Below are 26,145 nucleotides of genomic sequence, written 5' to 3'. Positions count from 1 at the left end.
GTCACTCACGCGTACATGTTAGTGAGATGCAGGGCGGTTTCTTCATCCAACATTCTTTTCTAGACAGGAAAGAGGTTTTGGAGCGTGTGATTGCGTGTGCATTAATTCATGCCTGAAGCTCCAGGCTGCAGAGATGTCATGATTTCACAGGTGAGACCAGAGTGTGACATCACCACAATCCGCATGCCTCCGAGCAGGCTGATTACTATCACCACATATGTCACACGGCGGAGTTTATTCCACCACTCCTCTCTCCTCGATACCGACACCATCATCCAAGTACATCTGCATGTCTCGACTTGTGTTATAACACCTCAAAAACAAAATATTGTTTTATAAACTCTGTGCTCAGAACTCTCCAAAACCAAATGGCCTCGAGTCATCTGCTTCAACGCTTACAGATGAGGTGTCTTTGTGTGCTCTTCGTGTGTATTCGCATTCAGTCTGCGCTGCGCGGTTTCATTTGAACTTCAACGTTAATGTAAATGTCGAGGTTCCAAAGGGTCCGGGACCGCTTTGCAGTGCAATCCAGGCAAGCGGAGCAGCTTTTTTGTGGGACAGGAATGTGCCGTGCGTGCCTCTTCTTCTCTTCAGCTGCCCCCCCATTCCACCCTACCCCACCCCGGGCACGTTAGCACGCAGCCACCGCAAATTGCTTGCAGATTTTTCACACATAGTAACGTGCTGGTTTGTAAACTCAGATAAGTGCAACCAATGCACGGCGCTGAGCTCCACGGATCTCCACGCATCGCTTGCTCGCCACAGAAACAGAATATAGGGTGATCTGAGGTACCCCCTTATTTTAAATGCAGTGTAATCCCCCCCAAACACACCGCTGGCTGTTTATAATGATTAATAGGAATGATTACTTTGGATGATAACAGTGGAGGGTCATGCAGCAGGTCATATTATTACAGTACAAAACAGCAAGCTAAGGACGAGATGCTTTCTGTGGCATCAGGGAAACAGTTTCTTTACACTTTAGCACCAATTTGTGACATTTTAAAGCAGCTAGAATAATCCAGGTGCATTCCTGCTTCCTTTACTGACTGAATGCACACCTGACTGCCTTATCCTCACTCTCACAGGCCTGTAACATCTTTGCACTCTAAAGTAAATGACTGAATCTCCTCTGTGTCCCTCCTAACCCTTTTCTCCTCCAACACCTTCCTCACGCCCTGGCTCTCTGTCAGCCAGGGGTCAGGGGGAACCGGTGTCAGGCTTCGTCCGGGTCAGGGACGCTCAGGTGGTCAGGAGAGGACACAGGCGAGCCCAACCAGCACAGAGCTTCCCCCCTAATGAAGGACCAGGCAGCTGGAAGGCCCTCGGGTTGTGCACGCTGCTGGCTTAATTGGCCTAATGAGATGCAGAGTAGCCTCAGCGAGGTCAGGTGCCACATGATGGAAGGACCTGCTGCTGGGTTCAGAAAGAGGCAGAGAGTTTTATCAGCCTGACTTTTGTAGGTCTTACGTGAAAGTTGCGCGATGTAGACGAGCCACGCTCACATTCCGGGCATGGCGAAGGGTTGGAATTATTTTGATGAAACACTTTGTTTGTTAAACAAAATTCAAGCCAGAGATTTATCATAACAAAAAAAGAAATGGAGAAAAAAATATATGCATATCATTCTGCCAGAGTTTTGATTATTTGGCTGTAGGATCTGGACTTTAGTGCAAAGCTCACTTTCACCGCCATCATTTCTTGGAAAAGTTGTGTGGCTAAAATCTAAATTTGACACTTCTAATTGCTGTGCTACTTTTAATTGCATGCATTCAACCTGTTTTTGTTTAAGGATGGGAAAGAAAATTGTGAATGTGCAGGACGGCCTTCGGCTACATGATTGATTGAGTCTTGATTTAGTCTTTTTTTTGGCAGCCACATACAAAGATACAAATACTCAGAACTGATATATTTTCTGAGGTGCTGACGGTGGCTGAAAAAATGCAAAAAAAGAAGAAGAAAAACTCATTTAGATGGAGATTAGATTAGACTAAATTAAATAGAACAGTGATAATATCTTTTGGATGTTTTTGTCAATAAACTGTTAATTATTAATGCATTATATGGCCCAATAAGTGGATTATTATAAGATTGTTTTTAAAGGAAAATTAATATTTAAAAAAAAATACGGATATCAGTGATCTTAAATGATGGGATCCTCCATTGTTTATTCAAATGGAGCTTTAAATGCAAAGGCGCGCTAATGAATCAAAGGGTGGGATTTTTTTTCACAGTAAAGAGCCTTTTCTGTCCGCACTCAAAGAGTTAATCTGAAGTTGGCAGCCAACTCCTCTCAGTCTCCGTCAGACGTGCTGAGAATTGAAAAATAAAGGACTTAAAAATCATTTCTTTTGTCTCGTCATAGACCGCATTCAGCTGTGGCTTTTATGCGGAAGATTTATTGATTTTTATTTATTTAAGTTTGAAAATAAAGTTGACGCCTTTGCGACTGAAGCTGTGCTCTTTGGTTGAAGATACAATAAGAGCCGTCACGCAGTCCAACATTTGAGTTTATTTAGGGTTAGCGATTTTAAGTGGGCCAAGCGCTTCTTTTGATATACGATAATTGAAAAGCTAATTTAAAGAATAAGACTTTCTTGAATGCTTTAATGAGGGGAAAGCTGCGCTGAATTGCATATGCTGAACTGTCTCCCGGGTCACGCAGGGCCTCGCTGGCACTGCATTTCCCTGACAGACTACATTTTAAATACATATCTGCGCGTGTTTCAGGGTCTCCTCTCTCGGTATTAATTGACGTCGGGGTTTCGGTAACGGTGTAGCGCAAATGTGTCGCTTGCGGGGGATATGCCAGGCCTTCTCCAGATTTCTTTTTTTTTTCTTCTTCTTCTTCTTCTTAATTTCCATGTTTTTTTCCTGGCAGAGTCCGTCGGTGATATCTTCACTCTATTATTTATTTATTTAAACATCCATATTTTAAGTGGCCTTTGACGACAGAGAAGAAGAAGAAAGTGATGGCGCATTTTTAATTGTTTTGGCTGAGGGTTTTTTTTTTTTTTTTGGTCTTATTAATGGGGCCTGGGTGGGTTTTGAGCCAGAGAAACATGTTGGTTAGAGAATAAGCCATGCCTTTAATTGGATGAATATCGGTCTGTTCGTGAAACTCGCTGAGGGATAGTTTGTCCCTTTTACAGGCAGCTGTTTGGTCACAGCAGCGGCTTTTTTTGGGGAGGGGGACGATAATGAGGTGAAACGACGCAAACTGGTATGTTTAAAGCTGAGCATGCATTTCGTATTCATGTATTTTAAATTAATAATAATAACGATAATAAAATAAAATACCTCACTGAGTAAACCCAGTCACCTCCGACTGCTAATTGATAATAGGCTAATAATTAAGGCTAAAGGCCACGCGCATGTGGCCTTAATTTAATTTCCGGGTAAGAAGATTAACCCTGAGACACTTTTCCATGATGGGTTTATGCCGCTTCGATAGCTCTAAATAAGCATATAGGCTCTTCCAACACAGCAACTTGAGCATTACCCAATATAGGCGTAATGTGGAGCAGCAGATAGTGCAGACATGCAAATCTAAAGCAGGGTCTAGCTCACCCACGAAGAGTTTTCATCCCCCCCCCACAGATCTGGCAGTTTGAGAGAATCTGCAGAACAGTTTTCTTCCTGGAAAATAAATATAAGGTTTTTTTTCTGAAAAGTGAAAAGTAAATAGCATAGCTAAGAGAAAATGACTTAAAAATCCTTGTAGTCAAATTTCACTGACATTTGAATGGTGGTTTATTTGCATTTTGGCAGGGTCACCCAGAAAAGCTTAATTCACACAGAAAAGCAGCCACGCTGGAAAATACATTCAAGTGTCAGTTATCTTCTCCTGCTACAGTAAGTTTCTGCAGGTGGTGATGGATGCAAATATGTTTGACAGTGATGCCACACACACACACATGCCACAGCGAGCTTCCTTTGTTGCATTATCTAACCATACATCAAACCTTTGGCTGATTGGAGATGAATGTGGAGGTGTGCTGTCCTTCACTGTGTTAGCAGATGATGGGTGAGACCCAGTGCTTCATTATGGGTTGTGGTGATGGAGCTGAAACGCACTGCTGTGTGGAGGATGTTTGGTAGTGACAGAATGATGGTATCTTAGCACCGTTTACAGTCTGTGGGCCTCTTTTTTTTGCATGTGCAATTTCTCATGTTATCATTTAAAGGCTTTCTAGAAGTTAAAGTTGGCTAATCTTGGTGTTTTTCAGGCGTTTCTGCTGCAACTGGAACGTCACCAAACCGAGGAATATATGAATTTAAATAATTGCTTAAAGCACTTATTTAAGACTGGAACTAGCATTTATTTCCATTTGATTTTGTCTGTTAAGACCCATAAATTTGTGCAAAATGACCATTAAAATATACTTATTTTTATACTGCTTGTATTCCCCAACCTCACACACTTGTAATTAACTGTAATATCATATACAACAAACAAAAGCATCCAGTTCTTATTTTTAAAAAGATGAGCTCAGGCGTTTATTGTTTGAAAGGTGACTGCTTCTACTTCCGTTCCTATTTATCCACACATTCTTGTTCTTTACATTTTTTGACTCCATCTGAATGTGGTGCTAGTCCATTTTCTCAGTTTTATTGCAGGGGATTTGGAGTCTCTGCTCTTGGTCTGTGATTCAGCAGCACTTGCACCTTCCCACTATCTGTCTGCTGAGCAGGTGCAGCCCTGACTGACACTCATTTAGAGCAGGAACTAGTGATTATTTCCATTTGATTTTGTCTTTTAAATGCCAAAACCTCGTCTCAAAATTTAGTTTTAATATCATCTGTGACAAAGAAATGTATCAAAGTCCTATTTTTGAGCTTAAACCAGGAAATATCTGACAGTTTTGCTTCAAGGTGGCTGTTTCCAGATAATTTCCCATTCATTCATCAGCTAATCTTTTAAAGTCTGCACACATCCCTCTTGCTATGATTGCTGACTCTGTCTGACTGCGGTACAAGTCTCTTGATGCCATTTTCTAGGTTTTATTGCATTGGTCTATGATTCAGCACCACTTGCACCTTAGCTCTAGCTGCCTGCCAAGCAGATGTAGCCCTGAATGACATGCTTTACGATGAGGCAACACAGCAGTCATCTCCGCTCCGGTACCAAACTGCCGAAACCTCCCAGGGGGGTTCAGGAGGATGTGCGGAGCCGATTTGGGCTCTGGGATTTCATGGGAGACATTGACACTCTTCTTCGTGCTCGCCGTGCTGCTTAAAAAAAAAACCCAGCTGAGGCGAATTCTGGTTCCTCGGCTGCCTTCACCCCCCCCTTTAAATTCTGTAACAATTTCTGTATTTGTGCCTCTAAATCATCTCGTCATTCATTTTCTGAGTGTGCAGCGAGAGGAGGAGTGTGCCTGCCCGGGTTTGTTTCTCCCTCTTTGTTTGCTGTGGTAAACCCATGAGCAGCTGCCGGTGGTGGGGTCTGGAGGGATTCTGAAGCTGTGTGTCCTCTCTCTCGCTTTGCCATCCTCTGCCAAGGTGGCATTATGCGAGCAGAGAAAGGGGTAGAGGGAGAGGGAGACTGAGAGAGAGGGAGAGACACAGAGGAGGTGAGGGCGGTGGGGTGAGAGGGAGACGAAGCGGTGGCGGCCATAGTAAAGATGGAGGCAGGCTGAGGGCTGTGGGGATTGGTGCAGGAGAAGACTTGCTCCCCTGAACTTTGCCTCCGTGTCAGAGAGGAACTTGTCGATTTGGCAGATTGTGCAGCATCGGACAGGGCTGCGCGCTCCCTTACACTCCCACCTGCTCCCCCACCCCCACCCCACCCCCTCTTCTCGCTCACTCACTCCCTCTCCTTCTCATTGCCACTACACCCCCCCCCCCCCTCCCCTTCCCACCCTCTCTCCTCTTTCTCTTTTCCCTCCCTTTCAGCTCTTGAAGCTAACGCATTGGCTGGGCTACAGGCATCTTGTTGCCAAATAGGTGGGCCCTACTCGTGTTGGCAAAGGCTCAAGCAATGGTTAGGGAAAGAACGCGGAGAGGACGAGAGACGGCGAGCGAGAAAGAGAAAGAGAGAGAGTTGGAGAGAAAAGGGGAAAAAAGAAGCAGCACTCGGCTTTGCCAGCGGTCGTATGCGCTCATCCAACATTGATTCGGCTCTCTATTTTTTTTTTCCTCCCTATTCTGTGCTCTGCTCTCCCTGGCCCCCCCATCTGTGTGCGTGTGTGTGTGTGTTTGAGAGAGAGGGAGTGTGTGTGTGTGCGTGTGTGTGTGAGTCTTGTGCCAGGCCCAGGGATCAGAACAGACACCACTACCAATTACGTTTTGCCAAGGATTTTTTTTTCCAAGGTTCATTTTTTAAATTTTTTTGGAACTCACAAAGGACTGTTTTTTTTTTGTTTGTTTGTTTTGTTTTGTTTTTAAGTGCATTTATTCTTGTTGAAGTTTTTTTCTAACATTTTTATTTTTTACCTGTTCATTAGTTTTTTTTGCTACAACTTTTTATCCGTCTTTCTTTGGCGTGTCATTTTTGGCTTTCGTCTCGAGAACTGCTGGCTCGGGTCCTGCTGCAGGACTCCCTTAAAATCTTTTTTGCGTTTTAAACTTGAGCCCACCGTTTCTACTGAGCAGCGTATTCTGCAATTTTTTTAAATTACAACCCTCCCCACCCACCCCAAGTTTTTTTTTCTTTTTTTTTTTTTTTTTTCATCTGCTAATTCTCCACACCCTGCCAAACCAGCACTTGCTTTACATTGGGGAGCGCGGGAGGAAAGAAAAAAAAAAGCTGGTGCAGGAGATTTTTTTTTCACTTTAAACGCTGTGCCAAATTTATGATGAGAGTGCAAAATGGTAACTACCAGGCCGTCTGTCTTCCTCTAGCAGTGTGGTTTTCTGTGGTGATTTCTGTCTGCTTTCAGTTTGTTGTGGAAATGTGAGTCTGGTTGGAGCTCCCTTGCATGGTAGCACAGATAGGAAATGGTATGGCTGATCTTTTAGCGGCACATTTCAACAGTGGTCTAGTGGCGGCAAAGCTTGGCGGTGGTGAGCGACCGGTGTGTGGCAACCCTGGCACAGGAACGCTGTGGCGAGATCTGGGCTTTGTTGCCCAGAGATATGTAGTGAAGGTATTATGGTACAGCAGAATAACTTCTCTTTTTGCAGCAGAAAAGTGGGAGCGCAACTTGGCTCAGTTTTTCGTCTGAATTCATGCACTGTGCTCTTTTTTTTAATTTTTAGTGTATTAAATGTTTTGTTTTTGAAAAGGATGCTTTGCATTATAGCTTTGCATGTTACAGTAATGATTAATTTTCCTGTTTTTGCTGCATGCCTGCATGCTTAATTTTTATTTGAATCAGACTGTCAAAAAAAGAAAATATTTAAACATTTTAATGACATTTATATGAATAGATTTTGATATGTATTATTAAACACTGTGATTTAAATTTATATGAATTGATAATCAGAATTTTCATTATTTCGACAATAATATTTAGTATTATTATACATTATTGTATTTTCTTTAAAAATTCTAAATGTTTTACCAATTTTAATTTTAACTCTTTTTTTCAATTAAAGCACTTTTTTTCCAGCCTCCTAACGCCGCATCTTTTTTCTCTCTCATCAGGATGAATTTCATCCCTTCATTGAGGCCCTCCTCCCCCATGTCCGTGCCTTCTCCTACACCTGGTTCAACCTGCAGGCCCGTAAACGCAAGTACTTCAAGAAGCACGAAAAGAGGATGACCAAGGACGAGGAGCGCGCGGTGAAGGATGAGCTGCTGGGGGAGAAGCCAGAGATCAAGCAGAAGTGGGCCTCGCGCCTGCTGGCCAAGCTCCGCAAGGACATCCGGCCCGAGTTCCGCGAGGACTTTGTGCTCACCATCACGGGGAAGAAGCCCCCCTGCTGTGTGCTGTCCAACCCCGACCAGAAGGGCAAGATCCGCCGCATCGACTGCCTCCGCCAGGCCGACAAGGTGTGGAGGCTGGACCTGGTGATGGTCATCCTGTTTAAGGGCAGCCCCCTGGAGAGCACGGACGGCGAGCGGCTGGTCAAGTCGCCCCAGTGCTCCAACCACGGCCTGTGTGTCCAGCCGCATCACATTGGGGTGACAGTCAAGGAGCTGGATCTCTACCTGGCCTACTTCGTCCACACACCAGGTATGTGGTACCCAAAGAAGAACCTTTTTCTCCCCTTCATGTGGTTATTATACACACACAGATACACACACACACATGCATGTGCATGCACACGCACGCATACACACAGGTCATGTGTTTTGTCACACACTCTTTGGCATGTAAGTCACAGATTAGACCCTGCCCTCCACTATGTACCAAGCTGATCCGGTGCCAGGCTTTGATAAACCCAGTCAGGACTAAGATAAAGACCACGTCTTGATATTTAAAGGGACAGTCTGCACATATCCTAAAAAAAAGTTCTCCTTTCACTGTTTCTATCTGGTTTAAAGAGATTCAGAGAATCTGACAGTCAGGCTTAAAACCTGTGTTTACCTAGAGATATGTTTGCATTGGTACATTTGTTCAAGTATTTGTGCGCAAATTTGTCTAAATCCAAATGTGCATGTTTTTCAGTGCCATCTGTAAACAAAAGCATCTGCAAACCTGTTTATCTGTGTGTGCACGCATGTGCACACGTGTGCGCGTGACAGGCACTTTGTCATGTGTCTATAATCCATGTGTGTTGTGAGGTTGTTGTGTATCAGTAGCAGTGTGGTGTGTTTGTGGGCTTCTTTTGTGTGTGTGTGTGTGTGTGTGTGTGTGTGTGTGTGTGTGTGTGTGTGTGTGTGTGTGTGTGTGTGTTTGTGGTGGTCTGGAGAGTGCAGTGACAGCTGGCCCAGTCCCAGGTAGTTTAGGAGGCAGAGAGAGAGTCAGCCTGTCTGCAGCCTCAGCCGCCTTAGCCTAACGCCACACTCTCCACACACACGCACACACACACACACACAAAACCACACACACACACACACACTCAAGTGGACACACTCTCACACACAGGAGCTCTCGATCAAACACCCAGGCTGCGCCGTGCGTTGTTCCTCTGAGCGAACCAATCTCACACACAAACACACACACACACACACACACACACACGTTTGTGTTTACAGCAGCGAGCTGTTTTGCGTTTCATATCCACCACACGTGTTTTCTGCTGTGATCGTGAAGTTGAAATAGAGGCAGTAAAAATATTTTGGTGCAGTGGGTATACAAAGCCACATGTATACTTTTGTGAGGGTAGTGATCCAAGCTGTGAAATATAATATTTGGATGCCTCATTTTGTCACATTCGACAGTTATAATTATTTATACTTAATTTCATTTCTTACTTAATTTTAGGAATGCAAATCCAGTTTGGTAAATAAATAGCAGCAAATGCTGATAGAGATACGGAATTATTAAAAATGTTTTAGCTACTTTTGCGGAAAATAGAAACACTTAAAACAAGAAAATAATTTTTTACTTCAAGCAAATTAAATTCCATTTAATTCCTGTGGTGTTACTGCAGTGGAGATCTGATGTACCTGAAGCTTAATTTTCACGACACAGGTGAATCTAGATTGTTCTTTGATTTGTGTTGATGTCATGTGCTTCTGTTTAAAAATGTGCAATCATGTCTTTAATAGAATATAATTTAAAAAAAAAGCGATTGCTATACACAGTGTGTAATAGTAGCACTCATACTGTAGATGCCTGAAATGTACTGTATGATTTATAGTGTAATTTAGGCTAATGTATTCATAATTGAAGCCCAGCTTTACCACTGTTAGCTGTGATTACAGTTTCAGCCATATTCAGAATTTGATACATTGTATTTTATATATTTTATCACTTCTCATGTTTCCATCAGGTGATTGCAGGTGTAAACACAGACTATTTCATCACACACACACACACACACACACACACACACACACACACACACACACACACACACACACACACACAGTGACTCTCCCCTTCTTCAGCCATTTCCTATTATCCTGGGCTGTGCTGTCTCACCACAGACTGGCATACAGTTACAGGGCCTTAATTCTTCTCCTTGGCAGGGAGGTGCAGCGTTCCTCTGTGACAGAATCCCCCATGCCAGGCTCCTTTCAGCCCAGTGTGTAACTCTGCTTGAGTTTTGCGGGGCCTCCGTGAGCGCCTCTTCCTGTTCCACAATGTGGCGTGGCAAACCGCAGCTCAGATTAGCTCCCAGCGCAGCCTGGTGCTCTTCAGAGTTTTTTTTTTCCCCCCAACTCTGTGCCAGAATCCAGCAGCCGCTCGCCCTCATCGATACGATGCACTAGCCCTCCTTCTTTCTGCCCTTTGTGCAGTTTGTATTTCACATTTTTTCTCTCCATGGCATTTTTTTTTCTAATCTCTATTTTTATTAATTAGGAAAAGGCTCATGTTCCACCAGAAATAAAATGTTGTTCATTTTTGTGCTTATATTTAAAATAAAAAAAAATTTAAAAAGCCAAATGGTTTGTACTGGGTCCACTGCTGTATGTGAAAGCAGCCTGCACTGCTTTTTCTCTGCAGCACCTTGCACAAACAACTAGACAAGAGTGGAGAGAATGTAGGGGAATAACTAAAATAAAAAAACATCCACCTTTTGTAAGTGCTGTTTTTCCAGGAGGCTCTCGTGGGTTAACCAGAGGACAGGCCGACAGTAGCTCCATTCTAACCTTTGGGGTGGCAGCGTTACAGTTTTATTCTTAGCTCCCCTTTCCAGGGTGTCTGTGTCTTGCGGAAGCTATCAGTTGCTGGGCCTGATGATTGGACCGCAGCCGTCTCACCCAGCTTGTCCCCGCCGTCGTGTTTCAGCTCTCTCGTCCCCGCTGATGTCACTGTCGCCAGCTGTAAGGGGGGGGGTATCTGCTTTCAAGCGGCGTGATTGACACACACATGCACTAACCCCCTCCTCTGTTTCTGCTTCCCCACAGTACAGTATGTGTCTGTTTTTGTCCAATTATAGACTTCGGCCCTCACAGGCGGGGCAGGGACAGATCAAAGCTGATGGACTCTGATCTGCACTTCTGCACCGCAGCTGCAGAGCAAGGTCCCACTAATAACAAAACGAGCCTGATCATTTTCTTTTTGACAAGTACCTGCCTACACACAAATGCAGAGCATGACATAATTGTCGCGCTCTGATGAGAGTCGATCCCAAAAGTGGTTAATTTTCTTTTCACTGATTCTGCTGCATTTGATGGCAGCAATAATGGTTCAGGGATGTGGAGGAAGTGAGGGAGATCGGGGGATGAGGAAGAGGTGGGGTGGTGGGTCTGATCTCATCTTTGATCACATGTCTGTCGAAAAGCAAAGTCTGGCTCACCAGTTGGGCGCTGCGGGCCGTCCTCCACCTAGAGACACCCGGCTCAGGTCATGTTTTTTCGAGCGACGTGTTCCATATTTGTCCGTCTGATGAGGCTGCACAGTTCCAGCATTAGTCATGTTTGGAGCCCGAGCAGCCTCATACGGCTTTCATTACTTGTGCTGTTATGATAAAAAGATGTTTCTGCAAGTGCAGCCTCCATATCTGGTCTCTGTGCTGGAGACAGACAGACCAGAGAGGTGCCTGGGCCAGGTCCGAAAGCCAACTGTGTGTGCCAGACAGCGCCGTATCTCCATGCTGCTATGGCGCAAATACAAAACTGACACGTTCATTTACCCATCAGTGTGTCTTTGTGTGTCGTCGCGACATTACAAATGACCAAGAGAATCTCTTTTAATAGAGACAAACAAAGAGACAGACAGCCAGACTGAGAGACTTAACGCCTCCACGTCATGCTAAATCCATCAAACACATCTTATCGGCTTTGCCCAATATCCTGAGCTTCAAAAAGGAGGTAAAATTATCAGATGCGGTTACATAATAAAGAAAAAACAAACAGAACAGAGTGGGGTTTGTGTTATTACATACAAGCTCGGTCTATAGAGGCAGTCTGCTGAATATTAAAGCAGAACTAGCAGTCATGTAATGTTTGTAGAAGCAGAAGAAAAACAGGCACAATGGCTAAAAGGGGAAAAAAAAATAAAAATACTGTCTTCTCTTCCTTGGGTATGTGTGTCGTGCCTAACACAGATTTCTGGACGGAGAGCAGAATTGTGCTCCAGTGTTCTGGCACCGCTCCGTAACCCAGGCCGATGGAGGAACAGAGAGCGTCGGCGCCGAGGGAGCCGCATTCACATGGTGTGAAAAACACCGCCGCTCCGACACGTTCAACGGAAACTTTCTTACGCTCTGTTGCCATTTGAAATAATGCGCCCAATAAAGTTTGAGCATCGGCAAACCCCCCTCTGACACGACAGGACAGCGTCAGTGACACTGCGGCGTTTTAATGTGCGCTGTGGCGGCCGGGCCTATTTTCAGAGCCTCCTGTTTTTTTCCAGTTGCTTTTTTTTTTTTTTTTTAAATGTGTATGTGTGTCACAGAGAGAGGATAAGTGAAAAGAAGAGGGGAGTGCGTGGAGTGTAAGGAATTGCTGGTAAACAGATTACTCCGGTATGATCAGGCTTCCAAGACGGTTACGCTAATGCTTGATCCTCTGACCTCCTTTAACCGTTCTCCCTCACGTCTTTCACCGTTGTATAGGTCCGACCACTGTGCTGCTCTATGGGCTTGGGAGTAGGCCAGCCTGCTTCATATTCACTGTAATTATCCAGTTTAGTGAGTAATCCTGGAAAAGATACACAAAAGACTGAGTGTATGATTGAATTATGTGTAATTTGAAATGAAGGTCAGGTCTTAACTTGGGGGAATAGAAAAATTCTTTGTAGCAGAAAGCGCAACAAAGAGTAGCTTTATTTCCTAATTTCACTGTACAGTGGTTTTTAATTATTTATGTAATTAAGGTTAAAAAATAAAAGCCATGGTGCCTGTTTAGCAGCTTAGCTCACTTCACTTTTTTTGTATTTAACAAGCAGAAATTTGTTTAATTCTCAAGCAAATTAAATAACTTAATAGTATGGATTAATGAGTAGAGTAAACAAAAGCAATAAGAATAAATAGGCTATTCAGCTTACTGAGCTTTATTTTTACTTCATAGCTTCTTTGCTTTTCTCTGAAGAGCAAACACAAATTACCTAAATGTCCCCCCCACCCCCAAAATTTCTTCTCTGTGTATTATTTTTAGTCTCTTCAGTTCCAGTGTTTTGCATTTGCATGACCAATCTTCTCTTTTCTCTGTGCAGGCGCCAGGCTTGAAATCTGTCCGTCCACTAAAAGCATAGGTGTCCCCGCACAGGAGCTCTGGCGTCTAAGTTGCCTGAGCCGAGGGGCAAAGCGAAGAGGGGGAGAGGAGAGAAGTGAGGTGTAGAAAGGAAGGAAAAGAGCGAGGAGAGCGTCTTTTTCTGGGCCATTTCCCAGCAGCCAGATTCTGATCGGTCCGCCTCGCGCCTTGTTGCCTCGGTCCAGTGGAGCAGAGCGCATGCACGGAGACCTGCCCTGTAATTGGGATAGCTCTTTCCATACGGGGGAAAAAACCGGAGTGGAACGCCGCGGCGAATCCTCCCGTCTCTGTGCGGATTTTGATTTAAAAACTCAAAAATGAGCAATTATACGCAAACAAAATCCTCTTAAATAACAGCAAATAAAATCCTTGAAATGCACACTAATAATGAGAAGATGAATAAATATTTTGCCCCCTGCTTCATTTATTCTCACATTTAATGGTAATAAATGTCAGTCATTGCTGTTAGGATGATATTGAGCGCTGATATAAAGTAAAAAGAAAAGCGTAGAATAAAGATAATGCAAAATGCCATGCTGAAAACAAAGAGAGAGGGAGGGCACATATTCAGGCTAGTGGGGCTGGTTGGCAGCATTTGGCACCCAAAGCTGCAGCTCTGTTTAGGAGGTGCCAGCTTTTCAAACCGACACACAGTCCCTGCCAACTTCTCTCCTTCTGATCCTTTTCTTTTCTCTCTCATTTTAACATTTTCCCCCTGTATCCTTGTTTTCGCTTAACACTTCTTCCCCTCTGCACGTCCCCTTACGCCCCAACCACCACCACCGCTCCTATGGATGCTTTCTCACAGCGGGCTGTCAGAAAAGACGAGCAGCAAGAACGTTTAAGCTCAGGTCTCGTTTTGCTGGGACGTCGGCGCGTTGAATAAAATGGCTATCGTGTTACCAGGCGTGTTCTTTTATTTTTCTTCTTTTTCCTTCCTCTCCAAAAGTATTTTTCCACCGCTTTTTTTCAGCAGAGCGAATATTGTTGCTCGGTGTGATGGTGCTTCTGTGGATTCAGGTCCAAAACAAAATGGAGGATAAAGCACAGCTCCTCTCCAATCAGAGCGGAGAACAAGTCCAGAAAAAAATGTTATTGGCAAATTAGCAATTCTGAATATTTTCTCTGTTGTTGGGTTTTTTTGTGGTGTTTTTTTGCTTTGTTTTTTTGTCTTTTCTGTGTATGTATTTTGGCCTCTGCATACACCTTCATAGGCAGAGTGGTAGTGAGGACTGTGGGCCGATAGATTTAAAGGAAATCAATTGCACATCTTTTGGGATACAGACCTGGAGCCCAAGGATGAAGACAAGAACCTGCTGCCGTGAGCGATGGGAGAAAGCGTTAAACGCTGGGTATGGGGGTGGATGGAATTACTCAATAATGATCAGAAAATTAGAGCCATTATTGAGGGAGAGTAAACAGGCCTCTCTAAGTGTGAAAGGCTCCTATTCAGCCAGGACCAGGAGCAGGACTCCTTTCTTCCTTTCATGGATCCACCCATGGCCTCGAGAGCCCCGCTTTTGTTCCCTGAAATAACAGAGTGAATATATGGGGGTCGCAGAGGTGGGGGTGGGCGGGTGGGGGTGCTGTTCCCGATGCTAAGCACGGTATGGATGAGCTACTGGCTATAAGGTACTCCCTTTATTTTAGCATTATATTTTCTGTTGCCTTTCTGGCTTTTCTCCATACTTGCAATTTTTGTCCAGACTTACAGACTAATTAACTGTCTGATGTATTTAAATAAGTCGCTGTCACTGAGTTCAAAAATTCTGGCAGCATGTTTTAAGTTTTCTTTTTTTTTTTCTTTTTTTTTCCATGTTTGTTGCCTACAAGTGCACCTGTGTGTCTCTTCTCCATTAGCGCTTGTGTCTTCTCCTGTCTCCTGCATTCTGAGTCCACAGTCAGGGGAAGGTGGGTGTAAACTAGGCGCTAATGTGACTACTTCCGTGTTTGTCAGTGCAAATGTTCTAATTAATGGGGAATGGATAAATAAATAAGCTCGCCGCGTCTCGGAGCAACTGAACAGCAAATGCAGCGCTCAGACGGTGGACAAAGGAATGAAGAGAGGGATTTACACTTTGAACAAGCCGTTAGAGAGAATAAAGGAAGCTGTGTTTCCTTTTTTTTTTTTTTTCCCCCCTTCCCTCACATCACTTCCAAGCACTCTACTGCTCTCAGAATAGAAGGATTTGACATTAATAATAACTATAACACTCTTGGTTGTAGCTACTTTAATAAAGACTGCAGTTAAGTCTTTTATGTGAGTACAGATTTATCTGCTTAGCTGAAGATAAGGGCAGCTGAGTCAGGGTTGCTGTATTCAAAAGATGATTTCTGCATAGGTGCAAAACAATTTAGAAAGACCCCAACGAGAACAGAGTGGGCATCACTGACATCAAGATAGATGGAGGTGGGTTTCAAAGTGGCTTGCAGATGTGTGAAAACTGTGCGCAGTTCCTTATATTTGCCAGTTGGGTGACTTTCTTCAGCAACTTGCCTTCACTTAACTCTCATATTCCTCATCCTTTTTCATGCAGCTCTCCCTCCTTCATGCCTAATCTGGAGATACTCTCCAGGGCGGGGCTTGTTCACACTCTGGGGGTCCGCTTAAATTAAAAAAAAAAAAAAAAATTATAAAAATTACCTGGTGTGTTCACTCACTTTCTCCGTCTGTTAGCTTTTCATATAGACAGCCAGCTCCATTTCACAGACATCACTTTTGGATGGCAACATTCTCATTATACTCGTCAACTGTCAACGCTCAGCTCGCTCTCGTCTATAATTTCAGACTCATTTGAATTCTTATTGGCAGCTTCGATGCATAAATTTCATAAAAGATAGAAAAACAGCACAGTTTCTTCTCGCTCTCCCTGGTGAGCAATAAAATATGGAGGAGATTAGTGGGAAAGGAGTATTTCAGATTCAATTGTTTGTTTGGATTTTTTTTTTTTTTTAGCAAGAAAACACATGTCCAGTATCATATTTTAGCTTTATACGTTTTACATCTTGGAAGCCTAACAAAAGCCACCGCAACTGTCGCGCTCCAAATGGCCTCACTGCACCTTTGGATCGGATAGCTGTCCAGAAAGGCAGATGAATAGAGTTACCATGGCCACAAAGCCTCCTTTTTTTTTTTTTTTTTCCCTCAGTGCACCTTTCCTGGGTGATATCCAAGGAGTGTCAGCGACTGGCCTGGTTGGCACGTTGAGTGGCCATGTAGTGCTGGGCTGTTTCTGTGGCACTTCAGCCTACAGTGTGGGCAACCAGAGCGCAGAGCTCTGCCAGAGGAATCCACTCAGATCACTTTCAGTCTATAGAGGGCATCCCCAGCACTCATGCACACACACATACATACATATATATATATATATATATATATATATATATATATATATATATATATATATATATATATAAGTCAGTATATGTTAGTCAGATTCTTAATGAATAATTTGTTTTCCTAAGAGGAAATAGAGGGATATTAGATTTTCTTGGCGTTCTGATTTACTATTTCTATTTTAAACACTTGTCATGGGACGTGGGCCAAGTGAGACATATAAAAATGTCACAGTAATTTTAGAGCAGATTTTTCCCTTAATGTTATTCACACATTTTGCTAGCTTAGTTCAGTCCAGGGGGCTTTTTATCCTCTGAGAAGCTATAAGTACCTTTTGAGATGGCAGCTGTGATATAATTTAATTGCGAAAGCAGGGGAGCCTGTGATATAAAAGACTCGCCTGCAGGCAAACATAGTGGCTCTGACCCCTGTCTGCTGCTGACTTTGGCTTTATGTTCTTATTGTTTGGGATATCGCTGACCCCACTGCCCTTAGTGTAAAAATAATAGCTGTAAAATCAAATCCTTCTTTCTCTCACTTCTTTTGTTTTTATGGAGATCATTATCTATATAATAGAAAATATAATAACATAGACAGGCACTAGTTGTAACCCTTCCCTTTGTCAAAACATAGTCTTGAGTATTAGGAAGTGTCACAGTTTTTTTTTATAAATATGCCCCTACAGACAAATAAATATGAATTTGTTTCTCAGGTCAGTTACTGCCTGTTAATTATGTTATGAATAAATAACAGGACAGAAATCTAAATAAACTTTTCTGGTGTTTGAAAGGTTTGTTCAGCATTTTATTACCTCTGCCAAGGAGGTTATGTTTCTGGTAGCATGTGCATGTGTGTGTCTTTCTATCTGTAAACGCAATAACTTTAAAGGTTTTGAGTGAATTCTGATAAAACTTTGTAGGGGTGCAGAGTGGGGTCATGCTAACAAGCCATTAGCATTCAGCTTACATCCACCAAAGCCTTCAAGGTCAACTTCATGTTTTATTGATGGAAATTTGACAAATATATAAATCCTTACAGGTGTGGCGTGTATTATCAACATATAGAAAGTACCGTAAAAAGATTTAAAACATCATGTCACATTTAACCTCTGACCTCTCCTTCAAGGTCAGTAGCATGATCTGAAGGTCAAAGCCATAATAATCTGTACAGAGCTGTTTAAAAGTTTTTCCACTTGATATTTATTGCAAAACATTTAAATGAATTTTACTAAACAATGAAATGAAGGCTACGCATGTTACTATTCCCACATGAATAAAAAATAACTTGGAATCATGTCAAGTATATTTAAATGAGCTTCAACAGGGCAAATAACAAAAGCTGCACTCTGCACTTGTTTTTACTGCTCTACAAACTTCTTAAAGTACGTTTAAAAAACAAAACAAACTGAATCTCTACAAAATACAATATACAATACTGTCCCCTTAAAAGGAAATGCTGCCCAGAGAGCGAGCTGCCTTGGCAGAGGTTTGTGCTCTCAGAGTGTTTTCAAGGACAGTTCTTGTTATAAAAAGCATATTAAAATACATTTCATTTTATCATGTTTTAAAGCCCAGAAAACTAGTAAACTCCTAAAAGATGACATCAGTCCAAAATGATGTACAATCATCCATCCATCTGTTAGAAAACAGGGCTATACAGCTACAACAAACCTGTGTATACATGCTTCAGAGCTGTTTAAATCCCTGCATCCACCTTAACCCTTCGACTGTCCAGGTTATTTCTGCTTACATAGGAATGACAGACAGGCACAATTTCAATACATTCTCAAGCCCAACTTGTCACTTACTGAAGGTTGGTCAGGGCACACTGTAATCAGTGTAATTTTTCCACGTGCACGGCTCTCTGACTGAGAGAGGTGTGGTTCTCTGCCAGTTTCTGCTGTGTCGACAGAGTTTGCATCGTAAAAGGGTCTCTAACTCTTTTCACCTAAACCTAACCAAACCTGTACCTAAACCAAGTTTGAATGTCTTGTGAATCCACCAAACTAAACCTCCCTCTTATTAAGGACTTTTGCAGGTCTTGGTCCTCGTATTGGAACTCACCTTTAAAGAGGCACCCCTGTGTATTTTATAGTAATAGACCCACTGCGTGTGAATTGGCTGCTCTTGTTTTTTAGACGCAGTCTGATTTAAATGTTAAAAGATCAAGCCTTTATTCCCAGTGGCTCTCTAACTCCAAAGGAGTGGAGTGTGTGTGAAGTATGCTTTTAGGTGTTGTTTGCCTATCTATTCCAGTGAAGAGAGAGAGAGAGTGTGTGTGTGTGTGTGTGTGCACCTTCATGAATGCTCATGTGCAGTATAGAAGCAGGCGGAGTGACAACAAACACTGTCTGCAGCAGAACATATGAGTGTCCTCTCTGGATTCACCCAGCACCTGAACCCCCTTCACACCTGATGCCTGTGGGCCTTGTATGGACACATGAAGAGAAACAAGTGCATTTGCAAGCAAGCATGTGCAAAAACAGCACATGCACTGACATGACCCTGCTGGAAACTGGGATTTGGAGTGTTTTTACGGGGTGCGCGGGTCTCGGAGTGAGCTAAACCAGGCCTCAACTGCCCCCCCCCCCCCCCCACCCTCACTGGTCTTTGACTGGGTGCAATCTGTCACCACAAAAGTAGAAAACTGTGAAACCGTATGCTCTCTTGAAAATTCATATTCTGCTAGAAAGCAATTTGAAGGTGCTGGGCAATACAATGAGCCTTTTTAGTCAGTGTCTCTGGTATTGCTCTAGCAGCAGTAGAAGCAATGGAGCTGATCTACTTGGTTATTTGGCCTTTGTGTGGTAACATTTGATTGGTGTATTATTAGACACAGACCACCCTGCTTCTGAGCCCCACTCGAGTTTCCATTCTTCTGCTGCTCAGCTTTAATGTCAGGCTCTCCTCCAGCAGCCCAAACATACAGGGGAGCACACAGAGAGAATTAACGTAAAGGAAGAGGAGAGGTGCAGTCACAGCGAGCGTGTTGTGCTTCAGTGGAACGGTGATAGGGAAAGTAATCCAAGCCTCCGTGTTTATTTTAAGAGCTGATGATCTAGAGATGGCCATTAAAAGCAGAGGGCAAACAATTTAAGAGCAGTAAATCTGAATGGAGGAGAGGAGTGGGTGTGGGAGGACGAGGAGGAAAGGAGGGAGGATGGGGGTGGTTTCTGCCACTCGCTCTGTCCCGCTCTCTTTCCACGCAGGAAAAAAAAAATACTCGAGATGACAGTGAATTAGAGCAATCTGGCCTTCATTCTGTGGTTAGATTTTTATCTGCGGTTTTGGCCCTGAGAGCATCGAGGATCTTTGCTTTCTTTTTTTCCCCCCCGTCTGTTCTTTTACTGTTGTTTCTGTTCTTTTCATCTGAGTTCAGGTTCCCTTCTGGCCTGGCTGTAAAACAGACCTTAACGAGATACCGTTCACACCACGGGCGGCTGCACTCACTCCTTTAACCAGGCTACCACGGTGCAGGACACAAATATGGTTACTCCAAGGCTGAGTTATCTGTGTTTAATATAGATTTGGATTTTTTAATCTGCACCTCAACTATGCAATCCAGGTAGCTACACAGGGAAAACCTCGCAATAAGAGTCATGATAATACCAGTAGAATATCACAATCATAACACACAGAGAAATGATATGGGATCAGTGATCACTCATGGTTAAAAGTATAAAGATGCCGCATATGGGAACTTACACAACTCATCAGAAAAAGCATGAGAAAGAGGTGTGACGTGGGAGGAGGGCCAAACTCAACCTTAAGTAAAGAATAAAGACTGTGCTTCTGTGATAAAAGTCAAGTTTTGTGAGTGTATCTGAGACAAAATCTGCCCACAGACAGACAAATACACAGACTCACAAGGTGAAAATGATACCGGCCCTGCGGTCGCAGTGGTAATGATGGTGTTGATGAAGGAATGAGCTCAAAGAGCTCATCTGACAGAGGTTACTTCTGACACAAGAAAGGCTGGGAACCACTGCCCAGCATCATTATCTTCTTGCCAAATGCTTTGCAGTAGCTGTTGATTGATGTTGATTGAAGCACTCTAACATTTATGACGTTAATATTTTTTCCACTGTGCTTTGCCGAAGCCGCGATCCCGGCGAGACACATTTGATATTACCCAAAATCCAACTCACCAGAAACTGTGGCTCTCCCTCCTTCTAGTCTCTCGCCCATCTCTTTCTGCTTTTTAGATGTGTGATGAAGTAATCCCAACATATTTTAAATCCTAATGCAAAACAAACAGAGCCAAATTACACACATTCTTCCCCCATGCTGATTCGTGGAAGTTGTTAACCAAATAAAGCTCCCTTTTCTCTTTCTCTCTTTCCATCTCACTCATACTCTCAGTGGATCTGTCCTGGCTGGAACTCTTAACTGAAATAGCCCCAAGCACAGAGCCTCTTTTGTTGTTAGGCTTTTTTTTTTTTTTTTTCTACAAGGTGTTTGTGAAAAAGAACAGGATTTTCTCTTCTGGGCTCAGGTCCCTCCATCACTCCACTGCTGCCTGTCTGGCTTGCTTGGTCCAGGTCTGTTCTGGTAAACAGCCCTGTCTTACACACACTGTTTATCACACGCAGCAGTGAAATTTAGCCAGTTTTATTTTGGGAAATGCTCTGGGTTTTGTTTGGAATGTCTTGCAATCATTCCTTTTTCTGTATAAGCTTTCTTTTTTTTATATAGCATAACCTCCTATTTCTGCCTGGAACTACAGTGAATGCACTTAGCTAGCTTTTGAGCAAAAAACAAAGTTAGCTGCTGTGTGGTGAACATAGTGGGGCCTTTACTGGCTGAGGAAACGGGGGTTTTAGCTAAACCAGTGCTCCAAAGGAAAGCGGGGTAGCCATCAAGCTTGTGCAAACTTGAAAACAAGTATACACAGCAAGAATAGAAGGCCAAAACAAAACAGCTTTCAACCTGTTATTAGTTATGTTCACATTTTGAAGGATTAGCCACATTTTCTGTTTAATATTTGTATTCTTGGACTCTGCTTGAGTGGCTCTGCATGATTCACGGTTCAGATTGTGTTAGTTTCCTTCACCCTCCCTTAAGGCCAGCTTTTTACTGATTGGCTCCCCATCACAAATGGAAGATTTGAACAGCAGGTGGGTGGGGCTTCTGAAGCCAAGACTACTTATTGTCCACTGTTGGCCATGTTTAATGAGAATCCACCATTGAAACTGTATAATATGACAGAAAATAAGGAAAAGCATGAAAAGTTCCCACTCAAGGGGACTACCAAGTAACCACAATGCTACACAGATACTAAAAGTAACCAATTTTTAAGTCATCTGAGTGAGTAAAGAGCAGAGTACAGGCTAAACTAAAGGTTGCATGTATGCACTCTATCCCTTTTGAGTGTTGTTTTGTGGTATGTATGATGTACTGTGCATCTGTCCATACTGAGAATCAAATGGTTAACAAAGCCATTTTTTAGCACTGACAGAAGGGAGCACACACACACACACACACACACACACACACACACACTCTCTCTCTCTCTCTTTCTCGCTCCTTCATTCAGGCAGACATGTGTTCTGCACAGCCTGTCATTACAGAAGCCTTGATGTGGTCCCTGGGTGGCACTGAGGCCTCTTATTGTCGTTTTATGACAACTTTCACTCTCTTGCTCTACAATGCCCCGCCTCCCTTCCTGCTCTCTTTCTCATTCCCGCCTCTATCCCACTGTCTTTCCGCCCCATCCCACCTCCTATCTTCTCTCAACGTGTCCAAACCCACATCCATTTTCTTGCTGTTGCAATGGGATGCCTGTTTGTTTTTAGAGTGTAAACCATTCTGACACACATCCCCAGAGCAAAGTCCTGATGCAGGAATACTTTTTTAGGGGGCGGGGGGTGGAAACAGTGGACAGCTTGGTCTCCATTTGCAGAGGTATAAACTGGGGGCTGGAGCCAGTCCAGGCCTTGTTCCCAGTTTTGTCGATTGTGGTTGACAGTTATTGTTTTTGGTTTTACTTGAATAATAGGGTTGGTAACGGCAGGGTGACGACCCACCGATGAGTGTGCTCTGCATATGTTGAGGCCTGCGCTTGTCACGTGTAAATTCAAAAAGTCTGGTTTACCCAGGGGCAAGCTTAACATTAGCAAAAATGTTCCATTTTTTTTTTTTTTTTGTCTTCACTGCTCCACCTCTGCACCTGTCCCACTCATGTTTTGCTTTGAGGATTTATGACACTATGATTTGTTTGTCATAGATCGTAATTCATTATTCTCCTGACTGAAATTGAATAAACTGGACTGATTGAATAGCAAGCAGGCTTCATGAGGCAAACGGCTGCAGTTTGGGGTGATTGCTGTTACAGAGACCTCTCTGTTAGAGTGGAACTCTAACATATACATTTTTGAATGTTTAAAAAATTACCCTGGTGTTTATAGGAGTGCTGATTTAAGGTGACGCAGAAAGATAATTCAGTAAAAATGGAAAGAGTTTTTACATGGAGATTGAGGTTGTGAGCTTACGCACACACACACACACACACACACACATACACACATGCACAATGTTTTGCATGTCTGCACCTTAATTAATGAGGTCTTTGGGAGTATAGGCCCTGCAGCGGTGTTGGGTAAATGAGTGAAGCGAGTCACCTCGGGACAGCAACAGGTAAATCCTGTTTAGATCAGCCCCAAGGCACTACTTGTTCCTTAATTTGGCTATGAACCCAGTCTTCCCTCCCTTCTCTCACCCTAATCACCTCAGCGCCACCTCATAATCTTGTGCATGATTTTCTTAACTTGCTTACATCCTGTATCTTTGTCCTCTTGGAAACTGTTTTTCAGGCACACACGCTCTTCTTCGTCATCTTTCCAAACACCGTGCTAGGTTGCTTGAGGTGACAAATGTGGAGCAGCGGGGCAAGGTGACACCGACACCAACATGCAGGACAGTGACAGAATCAGCTTATGTAGTCAATGAACTGTGCACAGGTATTGAACAGGCGGGCATATCTGGTTAGACATTATTAAGTTAAATGATATCTTGGCTACACTCCGATGTGGTTGTGGTCAGAGTGAGATGGATTCAGTTTGTCCCCCTTTGCTTTTTCCTCAGCAAACAGCGTGAGTCTGTAATTAGCACCTCTAACTTTGTTACAGCTTGTAATTTCATTTTCATTGGGAGCCCCATGACTAGCCCTACTAACAAAGATACAGGACACTCAAAGTAGCCCACTGCCCGAGACTTGCTGTTCTGTTGGAACATTAGTAGGAAATTTCAACACTCCAGGCTTTGTTGTGAGCTCCATTCATTTTTATTTCTTGCAGAATAAAACGTAACTATGGAGCTGAATTATTTACATTATTGATATCGAGAAAAGGCGGTGAGTTGCTCCTTATGCCATCCATATTTTCTAGAATAATATCATAACTTATTGGATTATGCTGTTCCAACTCACACGTGTCTTGCGCCTCAAACTATATAGCAGGCTTTTCCTGGATTTTATAATGAAGAGAGATGTCAGTGATCAGAACATTTACAGGAATCATCGACTCATATTTCAAACGTAATGCTGTTGTGGCAGCTGTAGTGTGACTAGTATTTTTGCAGTATAAGTGTATTTAGAAAGCAGCTAAGGACCAATTAGATTCCAGCGTTCCTTCCTGATCCATCTGTGTTCCTGCTGTGAGTTTAACTTACAGTAGCGTGGAGGGTCTCTTGAGGTCAGGGAGCTGAAAATCACAAAGACATGTGGAATGCTGAAAGTTGGCCAATACAAACAGGCAGGCCTGGCTCTCCATCCATGCAGAGCACAACAACCACCAGCTAGCCATACCGCCGTCCTCTTGCTAGGCCCAGGAGCAACCAAATGCTCCATGAAGTGAAGGTTGGCCACCAGGGGGCAGAAAGTATAAAAATGAGTGTGAATAGCTAACATTTAAATTGGTTACATCTGCAGTGGATTATATGATTATATCTATATCTTTATTCACTGTAAGTGTTGATGCTACAGGGAATCTCCTGACTGTAGTTTCCATTAGCTCGCCTAAGATTCTCCATAGACTGTATATAAAACATGGACATAACCATAATAATGGTATGTATTAGTTTCTGAACTTGGCATTTTGAAGCTTTACATTAGAGTCTTGGTTGCTGCAATGTTGGTTGATTTTTTGCAGAGAGGTTGCAGAGTTAAGTTTTCTGCTAATGCTAGCAAGCTTGGTTAGTGAGCTGCATTATTGAATTGTCGGTCAAAGAGGCAACACCACAAACTTTAAGCCTTAAAAAAAAAATGCAAATGTTTTTAAGAAACTTCACGGCGAGGCCAAAGAATAAAATGTTTTACATCAGGCTACTGAAGTTGGGCATTTTAACTCTGGAGTTTACGGAGACTAACTGGAGCCACCCTCAAGTGGCCATTAGTGGAACTGCACTTTTTTTCAGCTCTGGAGATTGCTTGCTTGGTTTTAGCCTGCAAGTAGTCGCTGCATTTTTGCATTCAGAGTTACCGTATTTACCAGGTCACCACTTGAAAAACTTCATTCATCAACATCCAAGTCATAATTACTGTTTGAAAAGTGTTTTTTTTTTCTGAAATATGAACACTCACAAGTCATAAACATCAAAACCTCCCCCTTCATTACCTTCCCTCCCACATGATGTGAGCACAGCATGCCCAGCCATCCCTTCAGCTAGGTTTCACAGGGTCGGAGCATCAGTAATGTTTCAGGAACAAGCAGGACATAAATTAGGGAAATGAAATGATAACTCAGTGTGACTTACAACGATTGAAAACACCCGAATATAGTGATAGATTGTTGATTTGTGCATTGTTTGCATGAATGAGTAAAAAAAAACCAAAACAAATGTAATATCTTTCAGCTTTGTTACAAGGCTACACCTTTGCCTTTGCCCACAAAGTCCAGAGGTCTGAATTTTGAACAAAAACAGACTTCACAAGGAGCTGACTCGGTTTTCTTCCCCCATTTTCTAATCAAAACCATTATGAGCTTCACCCACAGAGGGACGATCCGTGAGGCTCAGTTTCTCTCCCCGGCACACATCCATAACAATAGAGGGCATTTTGGTCCAGCAGAACTCAGTTGGCTGGATCAAAATGAGGGGAGCAGTTAGGGTTTCACTTACGGAGTCAGAGAAAGAGAGTGAAGGGGGGAGAGAGAGAGAGAGAGACAATGAGAAAACAAACACACAGGGATTGTTGAATTATGGGTAAAGACAGCTGAGGCTAACCAGGTTTGGTTTCCACGGTGTGGTGGGGGGCTTATTGAAAAACAAAAAAGTCTATGACTCAGTATTGCTCTCAAGGAGACTCTCAGGCTGTAGACTTTCTCTCCCCAGAAATTCAACAAAAACACATGCAGTTGAATAAAAAGGAGAACACCTTCAAAAACATAAAACCCCAGGGTTCAATATGGTCATGAAAATGTTCCACGTATCCTCACTGTTAATGCCAAAAAGGGAGGAGGTTGGAGGGGGGGAATGGAGGGAGGGAACAGTGAGGGAGAGGACGGATCTGTCCTCACATTTGCTATCAATTTAGGGCACTGAAAATAAGCACCAGGTTTCACTGGAGCCGAGGAGAACACCAGGAATGTTTTTCTATATAAAACCAAAGGACGGAT

At 43.1% G+C, this 26,145-nt stretch overlaps 1 protein-coding gene across 2 annotated transcripts in view; it reads left to right on the top strand.

The window, feature by feature from the left end:
* nfixb (nuclear factor I/Xb) overlaps positions 1-26,145 on the top strand; it is a 139,916-nt gene that overhangs the window by 34,047 nt on the left and 79,724 nt on the right. For both annotated transcript variants that reach the window (XM_030735553.1, XM_030735552.1), the window contains one exon: positions 7,592-8,123. In XM_030735553.1, coding sequence (XP_030591413.1) covers positions 7,592-8,123 — 532 coding nt within the window. The remainder of the gene's footprint in view (positions 1-7,591; positions 8,124-26,145) is intronic.

This window comes from Archocentrus centrarchus, chromosome 8, assembly GCF_007364275.1.
Source record: "Archocentrus centrarchus isolate MPI-CPG fArcCen1 chromosome 8, fArcCen1, whole genome shotgun sequence".
NCBI lineage: Eukaryota > Metazoa > Chordata > Actinopteri > Cichliformes > Cichlidae > Archocentrus > Archocentrus centrarchus.
The sequence above is the reverse complement of the archived record's forward strand: the minus strand, read 5'-3'. Positions and strand labels throughout refer to the sequence as shown.